General features: G+C 38.4%; 1 protein-coding gene across 1 annotated transcript in view; it reads left to right on the plus strand.

The window, feature by feature from the left end:
• Positions 1-12,063, plus strand: part of LOC114471718 (voltage-dependent T-type calcium channel subunit alpha-1I-like) — a 498,082-nt gene that overhangs the window by 483,260 nt on the left and 2,759 nt on the right. The window contains exons 36-37 of the mRNA XM_028460576.1: positions 1,558-1,696; positions 6,109-6,332. Of these exons, the coding sequence (XP_028316377.1) occupies positions 1,558-1,696; positions 6,109-6,332 (363 nt within the window). The remainder of the gene's footprint in view (positions 1-1,557; positions 1,697-6,108; positions 6,333-12,063) is intronic.

The following is a 12,063-nucleotide window of genomic DNA, read 5'->3' on the forward strand; positions in this document are numbered from 1 at the left end:
TGCAAGCAACCAATTAACCTAGATGTTTAATAAAATAATTATTTTAACAACAATTGCCCGTTATGGAGGGCATCCATTTCTCACTCTGAGTGACAGCTGCCATGTTTCAGCACCAAGGACAGCACAAACCACTGCTAATTTAGCTACTTTAACTTTCACACCCATTCCATAACTCCTCTAATGAATCAGCAGCACGGTAGAAAATGAAAATATAACGTGTGCTTACCTTTTATGTGTCCAAAAGAGAAGGAGAACTTTTTTTATATATATTTCACAGCCGAGGCCTGCCTTGTCTTTCATAAGCCAATAATAACAGCTCATATTGGCTTTGAACTGAGCCCCTGTCTACTACTTGCTACGCTAACTGCTGCTGCTCTGTGATTTCCACAGAAACAAACATGGCCTTCTTTACTTCAGGCTTGTTTTATTGGCTTAAAAACCACTTTAAATACAACTGCCTTTTTTAGCCATTTCCTCCTATTTTTGCGGAAAATCAGACTTTAGACTTAGCGTGGGCGTGGTCTGTCTGTCCCCTCTCTTCCTCACTCGCGCTCAGTTTTTACTTTCAGTTTTGTGTGTACAATGAAATTTCCAGTGATTTCAACTCAATAAAAGACAAAGCTGTCCAAATATAATACTTCAAAAATTCAATCAAAACACCTAAAAGCAAATGAGGTGCTGGAAAAAAATTAAACAAGGTGCTGGATCCAATCAAATAAGTGCTGGTCAAAATCTGGGAGGAGCCAGATCTTGCTCCGGCAGAATCCGGCTCAAATTAAGCTCAGGTTTTACTAATCAATCACAAAAACCTGCCTGTGATAAACAGGTGTCCCTAAAAAAAATCAGGAAGTGACGGTAGCCTACTTCCACTAGCGTATTTCTTAATGAGTGTGTGTGTTCAAGGAAGCACTGAATGCTAATGTATATTTGATCTACTAAAACATAATGTGAACATGTTAGAGCAGACATTTCCAACACACCCATGAAGTAAACATGCCAGTATTAGATTAGGCTTCTCTAAAACACACACTGACACATTCACGCGTACACACGTGTTGTCAGGGCTCGAGCGAGTCACACATCATGTCATCCCACCCCATCCATCTCGCTAATTATCGGTAATTGCTGTTTACACGCATTTCCGTCTGATTGAAACACCTGGCTCCAGCTGTGTTCTTGACATCGTGTGTGTGTGTGTGTGTGTCCCATTAATGCTTTGCTCCAACAGGCTACATTTTGCATCCACCAGCCACAGCCTGGCCATGTGCAGCCCTGAGTCATGCACTTATTTTCCTTTAACCACTTTTAATTTTGATCAGACCTGCATAGTCAGATGAAGGGAGAGAAATGAAAGGGAAGCTTTTGGAAAAAGGAAACAAACGGTGCTCCCATCTTCATTATGAACAGAGTACATCAAAAACGTCTTTGATATTAGCATCACTTGATTCAATCAATGCAGCTGGGTATTGGATTTATTGCCCTTTTTTTCTCCATCCTCTCTCGCTCTATTAGATTTCCACTGAGTGTTATACTTTGTTATGTCGTTTTTGTCTCCAGAAGGGCAGCAGTGACTCCCACAGTTCAGGGGAGATGTCCACACCGCAGGACTACAGAGGACTCTGTCAGTCCAGCTCAGGGAGTGACGATGCGGTTCAAGATGTCTGTGAGGTTCAAGCTAGTCCAAGGCATTATAAAGGTACGGAAAAATAATCCAGTTTGAAACCCAGTGACACACAATTACTGTGAATATAAGACTAGAATTTCATACGATACACAGCTGGCAGTTGAACAACAGGAAAGCTTTGTAACATATAGTTTGTTTCTGTGAGAACATAAAATCAGCTTTCGGTGAGAAAAGTCAACATTATAACATGAAAAATCATCTTGGCACTCATTTATCAACCGTTTGTACGTTCAGATCTGAGCGTGAGACGTGCGTTCGACCAAATTCACGTCATTGTTTGTATTACGCTATGATCAGATCTCATGTCAGGTCTGACCTTGTGTACGCAAATCTGAGTCAGTGAATTTGAGGCAAAACACGGCAGAATCTGAAAATCAAATATGTAACAAACCTCAGCTATCATTAAAGCATAAGCACACACACATTCAGAACAGATCAAAATGGATTATTAAAACAAATTAAACATCTATCCATTTGCCGACCTGCTGGCTCCTTTTTCTGGATCGCTGGGACAAATAAAACTAATAAAATTATTAGAATATTATTTAAAAGGTCACGTTTTTACTGATACCACTTATCAAATTAATATGTGAAATAATATTAAGCAGAACCTGTGTTTACACATAAACTAAAAACAGCCATAAAATTGTGAAATAGTTTATTTTTCCAATGGGTGTGACAGAATACAACAACGATTAAATAATACTCATGTTTGCACTGTGGCTGGTCAGATGTCACTCACCCTCCTACTTAAAGCAATACTCTGACGGTTAACAAAAACTTGACGATGGCTGATTTGAGCGCGTTTTCTGAGACTGCAGGGTTCTCTTCCTGGAGTGTGATACGTGGCTGATCACGCTTTCGCCTCCCTAGGCCTGTTCTTCTTGAGTTAGGCAACAATGTAGAGGGCCTAGTTAAAGATGGAATCGAGGCGGTCAGATGCCTTACTAGCAGTGACGTGCCGTGACCACTAGGGTTGGGGAGGCACGTTGCAAATCGAGACCAACAATGACAATTTCATATGTTTCTGCTGGCAAGTGTTAATTCAATTCAAATCAAATTTATTTGTATAAAGCAATTTCCAACAAAGTCATCTCAATGTGCTTATCAAAATAGAAAATTCATAATAAGAAGGAAAAAACCCAATAAGATCCACATGAACAAGTATTTAGCCATCTAACAAAACCAACATCATAAACACCATTAAACAAACATAAACAATTATTTAATATAGCCTCTATACTCTCCCAATAAGATTTATCTCATGACACGGCAGCACATCTGTTGTTTGTGTTGGAAACACAGAAACACAAAGAAAATGACAACAACTTAGAACAGCCTCAGTGAGGAGCATCCACAAAGCCAATCCTTCCTCTTGTACCATTCAATGTGAAAAGTATGAAACATGTTCTGACCTTACCTTTGCTGAAGCTCTGGTAACTCAGGTGTTGGTCTCCATCTTTCAAAAGCTGTCCTTTTCCTCAAAACAAAGTAGCTAAACAACGTAGCAGCAGCGGCCACGTGTCATCTATTCACTAATGTACTGTGAACTTACGTATAGCATTTAGCATAGCGCAGTTACGTGCAAAGGCAGCTCTCTACGCTGTCTTTATGCGTAAATGGATGTCATATTGGGGACCTGACTGCGCATGCGCAAACACGTAAAATCACGCAATGGGAACGGAGGCAGAAGAGCGGCGTGCCTTTGGGAGGGGGCGTGGCCTCCCTTTGCCTTACAGCGGAGTGAAAAAAAAAAAAAAAAAAAAAAAAGGCTGCAGCTGTTCCAGGAAATAGCGTGTTTAGTAATTTGGCCTATGAAACGCACAAAATGTGGATACTTTCAAACTTATAGGTACTGTAGGCTATTGGAAATGGAAAAATAAACAATTTATAATTAAAAAAATTAAAATAAAAAATTATAATTAAATAATCGAAATATCAATTCACCCTTGGGTAGGCACTGCCTACCTTGCCTACCCTGACGGCATGTCACTGCTTACTAGTTCCTGTGTAGATGCTCGCCACGCTGGGGGTCTTGGCCACCACAAGCTTTCAAAGGGAGATCTGGGATTGGGCTGTGGTCTCCTAGGCAACCATTGGCATGACGATACCAGCAATGTTGGCTGCAATCAAATCCCCCTCGGGGTCATACATTCAGTTTCCATACAATCAGGGTCAGCAATCTGTGATTAAGAGATTATTTATGAGATTGCTGGGTGAGTCGGAGAGATTGATTGCACTGGTGCGTCTGAATCAGAAAGGATTTTATTCACCAGGTACAGTTCAGATCAGTACAAGTTATTTAACTTGGTAGGTGCAGTGGGAAAGACATTCATCAACACAATGTAAATATGGCTCTTGTTTTGATGTTATCAGGAAGTTTTGTCAGTAGCACATTAGCACGTCTCCAAAAATCTCAGAAACGTCACAATGTTGATATTCTACTTGGTCACTTTCTCGCTTAAATTGCTTTCAGAACTTTCAAAGTTGGAGAATCAACAGAGATATTTATCCTCAGTGTGATTCAGGTTTGTTGTTATAGTTCGAAATGCATCTTTAAAAAGTTGGAAGTATACTTCAGTGAGAACGCTCATCAACCTAATCATACTTATAGTATATAATAGATAGTATGTGTAAAGCAGTGGTTCCCAAACGGTGTGCTGTGGGGTTGTGTGACAACCATACATTATTGCAATATACAACTACACAAAAATAATCATTTTTTATTTGTACTACTTTGTATGCACTCATTTCATTATACAGAGGAAAACTCTATAACTCTTTTTATTTTATTTTATTTTTCATTAATAAATATTTCATGAGTAATATAGTTGTCTTTGTCACATTTTATTTGACATTAGTAAATAATTATGCACATTTACAGATATTGTACATGATATGAGTTATAAAGGCTATTTTGCACAATAGTTATTGTTTCTAATTTCTTTAAGTAAGAAACAATGATTATAACATTGGTCAGATTTATAACCATGTCTATAGATATTCATTAATATTTATAATCCTGATTTCCCAAAGATATTCAACAAAGAACCTCTGCATCTTAGTGAAACTAGCAGAGATGTTGATGTTCCATGATCATTTGCATGACAGTTCAATAAGGGCTTACAGATTTGGCATTTTACAACCACATGATTGTTTGACCTTTACATCAACCAGGAATGAAACAATTACTCCTTTTTTTACAGGCATGTTTCATCAGCATCTGTTGCTCTCACAATCAGAGCCTCTTCGTGTCTCTTACGCAAGAGTTCCTTAGACATGACTTTAACATGACGCTGATATTCGCTTGATGTCGAGTGTCTTTAGAGACACGCCAGGATAAGTGTCACGTTGCACACAGATGACTGACTTCCCAGGCAATTAAAGGAGGGACGGCTGAGGCACAGCAAAGGCAGAGCTGGCAATGTTAATAAATAATAGGCTATGATATGATATGATGACGGCTCATCAGCCTCCCACTTAACCTGACCGTCATCCTCAGCCGAAGTCAGGATGTGATGTCTTTATTTCAAACCTGAGGAAAGAAGGAAGATGAATGCTTTTGTTGCAAGTTTGCCGATTTAGGTCTCCATGACATTTAGCTTTTTGTCTATTTTGTATTCTTGTATGTACAATAAATTAAATCAAATTCCGATATTTACAGATACCGAGATGCACACAGCTCCCTTCCTACCAACCTAATTTTATGTTACATTATATATATCAAGATTCTCACCAGGAATTTATTACAGCATTGGAGGATCACGTGGCAAGCGAGCGAGTGCCGCAGGCACGGAGAATTTGGAAATGTATAATTCTTTAGTTAAAGTTGGGTTTTTTTGTTGTTTTTATCTTTGTTCCAGCCTTATTTTAAAGCTAAAAGTTACTCATGCTTGCTATATATATATATATATATATATATATAACAGCTACACTCTTTATATTGGACAGTGTTTACGCGGACAATGCAGTCATGCAGTCAGGCAGCATCGGGGCAGCTAAATGGCGGCCTGGGGTCCTCAGGTAAAGACGGGAGCAAATCGTCTTAAATAGACGGTGCGGCTGATGTATGCGTTTCTCAGTTATGCAAATTAAAAAGAGAGTTTGAACAACCAGTGTGCTTCTGGAAGTCCCTTTTGTATCCAAGTGTGCAACAATTATTATGACGGTACCGATTTAAAAAAGAAAAAAACCACAAAAATCCCCCATGTTGCTGATTACAAATTACAACGTTGGAGACCTTTACGCTCAACAGTGCTGGCGATAACCCTGGCTCCATGGAGATAATAGGACAAGGCTTATTTTAATGTGATACCCACTGGATGTATGTAAAGTTTAGTTTTAAGTTTTTCTACTTTGAAAGTTTTGTGATAGAAAACTGGAGCAAATGCACTGAGTGAAAGACGTCACTCTTCTATTTCCAGATGAACACAGAGGAAGTTGTAGCAGAGAGGGGGAACATGTGGGGTCATCACCCTTTTTCCACATGCCAGCGGACTTCTTCCACCCTGCTGCTGCCACCGCTTACCCGGGCCGCCAAGGGCCCGGCATCTGCCCAGGAGACGGAGGCTCGTCCAGGTTGGCCTCACCGACCTCGTGGGCCTCCCTCTGCTCACCCGGAGCCAATAGCAGACCCCTGAGCTCACAGGTACTACATGACTGATGGATTCATTTATATGCAGACGGTTGGATGAAGGATTGATGGGATCTTAGAATGACACATGGGACAGTTAAACACATCCTGTTTAGTGAACCACAGCCATCATGGATCAAACACACATCCTACCGTCAGATTGAAATTACAATAGGGAGACCGTATTTTGATTTAAAAAAAAAAACGAGGACACTTAGGCGGCCCTCGGCCTAAAGTCCTCAACGTTTTCCATCTTTCAACGGCAACATTTTATAAAATGAATGAATAGGTTGTTATTGTCGATTAGGTTTAAAAAATAATTTCTCTTTTCATAACAAAGACTTAAAAAAACATGGAATCAGTGATGACTTAAGTCAGTCACCTTTATTATGCATTTAATGACCCATATTGGCTTTAAAAAAAAGTTAGCTTTTAGAAACTGGTGATATTTCTCAGATAGAGCAAATACTAGCAGAGTTACAGTCTTTTATATTAACGTGTTCCTGAGATGTGTTCAGGGTCTCTGGGAAACCCGGACAATTTTATCAATTTGTAAAATATCTCTGGACAGCCTGGAATAGACGTGTCCAGGTAAATCCAGACATATGGTCAACCTCAATTACAATCCTAATAGGCAAAATACAATATCATAAATACATAAATGGTTGTTATTGTCAGTAACGTTTAAAAATGTATTTCTTCATATCAAAGACTTTAAAAAATATGAAATCAGTGGTGACTCAAGTCAATCACTTTTATTATGCATTTTAACAATCTGTCCTTCAAAGATTTCACATATACCTTTTTAAAATCTCTCAATCATTAAAACAATGATAAAAATCACCTCCTAGAAATTAAGACTATAACAAAAAAAAAAACTCAAGGCTTACAGAACATTAAATAATCATTAAATATACACCAATAAATAACCTTTTCAATTAAATCCACTGCTATTTGATCTTTTCAATCTCTCTCTCTCTCTTTCTCTTGGACTTTGCTTCTCTCTCTTTTCCTCATGTGTAATGATTTCGTCAAAACAAAGCACCATCTCTAACTATTCTGTCACGTGTGAGTAAAATTGTCGTAATGAACCATATTAACTTTTAATGAAGAGCTTTAGCTTTCAGAAACTGGTGGAATTAAATTTGTCAGATAGAGCAAATACTAGAGGAGTTACAGTCTTTTATAATAACGTGTGCCCGAAATGCGTTCAGGGTCCCTGGGAAACCCGGGACAAGACGAGAAAAGAGGACATGTCCAGGCAAAACCGGACTTATGGTCACCCTAAATTACAGCCCTAATCGGCAAAATACAACATAATAAATAAATAAATATACACTTCTATAAATAACCTTTTCAATTAAATCCACCACTATTTGCTCTCTTTTAATTTCTCTTTCTCTTGGACTTTGGTCTTCTTTCTCCTTTCCTCGTGTGTTTTTGTCAAAATGAAGCGACATCTTTCATGAAATAACAGTAATGAACCATATTGGCTTTAAAGAGCAATAGCTTTCAGAAACTGGTCAATGTTTGGATCTGTTTTAAGTTAAAAGATACAAAAGTAGTAAAAACATAAATTATATTATTATACTGTATGTGTAGAACCTCAGATTTTCTATTTTATTATTATTATTTCAAAATTTAAATCATCAAATCAAATCAAACTTTATTTATATAGCGCTTTTTGGACATAACATGTAATTCAAAATGCTTTACATAATTAACACTTTACATATTATTAAAGATTTATAGATAAAAAATACTCCAAACAATCCTTGATGACTTTACTGGCTAATAAAATTCTCCAAATCATACCAAATATTCTAAATAGGGTTAATTAAGTCAATTACTGTTATTCATTTTCTATTTATATGCTTCAGGTGGCGAGAAATCTGACATGTCCGTTTGCTACATTGTTTTACAGGAAAAATATCATGGAAATACATGATACGGCCCCAAAACGTGTGACATTTTTGTCAGTATCATATAGATATTTCCATTTCATTTTGCAGGAAATCCCACATAGCTGTTTAATTTCAAAACGCGAGAATTTGAACGAGAATTTGAAGTGAATTTTTTTCAGTTTGCTACACTTCGTGCTCGACATTCAATCACCTGTTTTCCAGTGAAAATGTGTGTATAAATGCGTGATATTGTCCAAAAACCTGCAGGTAAGGTATTCTGTGCCAGATTGTACATAAAAAGAAAAAGTATCAAATTGCTTTTTCATTTTAGAATGTGAATTCTGCGCTTTCTTCCATTTTAACATGATCACGGACAATTGGAATCGTGATATAGACCATTGTTTCTCAAATGGGGGTACGCAATGGCACTACAGGGGATACTTGAGAAAGAAAAATTGGAAAATTAACAAACAAAAGCATTGAAAATATGGGGTCTTATATTGTTTATTTCAGTTTTAAAATGATAATCATAATACTGATGATGAAATTATCTTGATTAGAACATGAACTGAAAATACATGAGTCAGTTTTGGTTACACACCAGGATGGAGATGACAGGAAATTATAAAAACTATAGAAATAAATTTATTCAGGAAGCACTATCTACCGCTTCATTCCACTTATTTACAAAATAAGATTAAAATTCCACTCATTCCATCATTATGCTCTTTAGTTGTTTTTTTCACAGTATTCTGGGCAAAATGTTGTACTAGGACATAGGGGGTACTTGGATTAAGAAAAAAGAGAAAGGGGGTACTTGAGCCAAAAAAGTTTGAGAACCACGCACTGATATCGACAATCACTGGTTTCCATTACAGATTTTTGCAAAATAAAGTGTAATTGTGCTTTGAACGTGTTTCCATTGAAGGTTGTTTTGGGCAGGAACCTCATAACTCCCGTGAAATATCATCACGCAAGACTTCGCACCTTATAACACTCCTTTGTTGTTTCACGTCTAATGTGGCAGTAATAATTTTAAAGTATAATGCTAGGAAATGTCCCGTTGTCCTTTACTGTTTACATTATTGCACCATGTTTTCTCGGAGAGCAGCGGTCATGTGACCAGGTATGTCGTGTCCTGTGACGTGCGATGCGGTGTTTCCATAGCGCTTTTGCGACACGTTTCAACATTGAAACGTCTGAAATATCTCCTCATGAAAGTGTAAAAACTTTTTAGCAATATTTGTGCATTTTTTTTCTAAATATATTTACCAGTTTTTATTGCGCCATTTAGATTTTGCGCATTTCCAAGGGTAATGGAAATACAGCTAATATTGTCTGTGTCTGATGTGCAGAAGAAAAATGTGTTTTGCAGAGAATGCTCAAAATAAGTAATAGGATATAAAAAAAAATTTTAAAAAACGTAGGTATTGTGCAGCTGTTAATAAACGCAGCAGTGACTTTGACCCATGATCATTTATATTGGTGTGACTTTACTGAGAAATAATATCAAGATGGAGTTTTTGGTGCTTGACATCGTCCAGCCTTAATTTAGAAAAACAATTCAAGGATAGTTAGATAAACATTTTGTTCTGCATCTTTTACAGCCTCACAGATGCTTTAGGGGTCGATGCTGCACTGGCAGAAGCTTTGGTGACGATTTTTATTTTTGGCACTGCTTCTGCCTCGTTCTCAGCAAGAAAAACCATGAGGGGAAACACAGGAGTACAAGAAAATGAAACAAAACACAGGCAGAGAGAGAAAGACGAGGTAAAAAGACAAATGTCATCCAAGACAAACAAAAACAGAGAATGTGAATTGTTTGAGCCGAGAACAAGGAAGCAGCCGAGTGTCGCTATCAGACTCTAATTAGCCGAGTGTCGCAGAGCATTACTTTAGCGGCTGATGATCACACAGCCATTCAGGCTAAACAAACTAAAACGATAGAAAAGAGAAAAGCAGGAGGCCGTCTCCATGGTTACGGAGGCACAGGTACAGAAATAGGGTGGGTGAGCGTTTCGTCATCAGAGGCTGCTTAACAATCACATGTTATGTTCCCAATCTAGCATCCAGTAATTATAATCCTCATCTGACACAGCTCAGTTCTAACATCATAACAACTTAAGTTCATATCACTCCCAGTTAACCTCACAGTGTTAATTAAACTAACCAAGATGTTCAATAGATGTTATATCAGGGGTGCACTACCACTGACAGCTCTTTTTTATCTACTGTTTTTTTTTTTTTTTTCTTTTTTTGTGGGGGGGGTTATAATTAGATTTTAATATTTACACTATTGCAATGCTATTATCAGAATCAGAAATAACTGTATTCATCCCCGTGGGACAATTAGCACAGTTTCAACCCATCCAAGAACATGAAAAGACAATTTATGGGGAGACAGGGGTGGGAGAACTGTGGGTCGCCACAAGGGCAGCGACCCGTATTTATATGAAAAGTGGGAAAACAGAGGGGGAAAGGCAGGTCCTAAACTTTACACTTTGATCCCTATTGGGGAAAAAAACAGCTACATGTACCAAAAACAAATATAGTCACAACAAAAACTGGGAGTACCAACAAAGGCATTGAAATATAATCCCCTCGCTTTATTCTGATCCAATCAGATGACTTGTGATGACCTTGGGTAGGTCTGGTTCAGAAAACAAAGTTCCAGGTGTTTGTAGGGGAATAGGAGGAGGAGGGGAGGCGGGTGGGAGGGGGACGGAGTGTCATGTCTACTCAAACATCTTGGTGAGTTAGAAAAAGCCTTGGGCGGCTGGCTGTGGGAGCCAATGATGATAAGCGATTTGTTTTCGATTCAGGCTAGCACAGTTTCGGTAGCCTTGAGCAGTGATCAGCAGTGATCCATTAAAGTGGCCTTAACTTGCAGCAGAGCATTAATTTTCTCCAAGTTGGTATACATTCCGTGTAAATGTTCCAAAGTAGCCCATCTTACTTTTGAGTTTGTTCATCACACGAGTCTGAGTATCAGAAATGACTGGCAGCCTTCCCCAAATAGCTGCCAATGTAATACAGATTTTACAATAGGTCTGAAAGCTGCCAGCTCCAATCAGCAGCATGCCTGCTACCATAATTCCAATAATGTAGATGTCTTCCACGTTCTCAATGGAAAGAATGGACAGACACACGACCCTCCGCCAGGAAGCAAGCGCGTATCCAGCAGCAAACGTTCCGTCCGGACAGGCGGGCTCACCTCTGTCCGTTCTTTTGTCGAAAACATTTGGTCGATTGCATTGAGAGACCAACTGATCAATTCCATTATTTCGGTTTTTGAATAGGGATGTAAAGAGACGCTCCTATTAGATTCACAAGACATGACAAAACAAGCAGCCGCAAGGGCAGATAAGGGTGGGAGAGGGAGCAGAGCATGTGACCGCCTTCATTGAGTGCAGGAAGAGAATAATATTATTATTAAAATTAAAATTATTGAATAATTATTCAATATTTGTATAATGTTAAGGCAAGGGAAATGTATTTGTCTGAAGATGTTGCTAATAAATGTACCAGGTCGGGTCTGTGTGAGCGGGAGCGTGAGCATCTCTGGGCTGCAGGAGGGTCTTCTTCTACTTATTATTAGAGGTTGTAAATGAACAGATTAGTGCGCTAGTGCCCCGTCAAATTGAGGTCAAAAGCTAAATTGTGAGGTTTCATTTCTGGTAAATGTGACTGTGACGTTCTCATTCATTTATGACCTAGATTCCCAAATCCACCCCCAGGGGTACACAATTTGTCATAGGGGCTACGTGAATGAGATTAAAAACAGCGTGACAACATTGGAAACTAGAATCTAAATAGACCAAGAGTCAGGAGCCTTCATGCAT

This window comes from Gouania willdenowi, chromosome 1, assembly GCF_900634775.1.
Source record: "Gouania willdenowi chromosome 1, fGouWil2.1, whole genome shotgun sequence".
Taxonomy (NCBI): Eukaryota; Metazoa; Chordata; class Actinopteri; order Blenniiformes; family Gobiesocidae; genus Gouania; species Gouania willdenowi.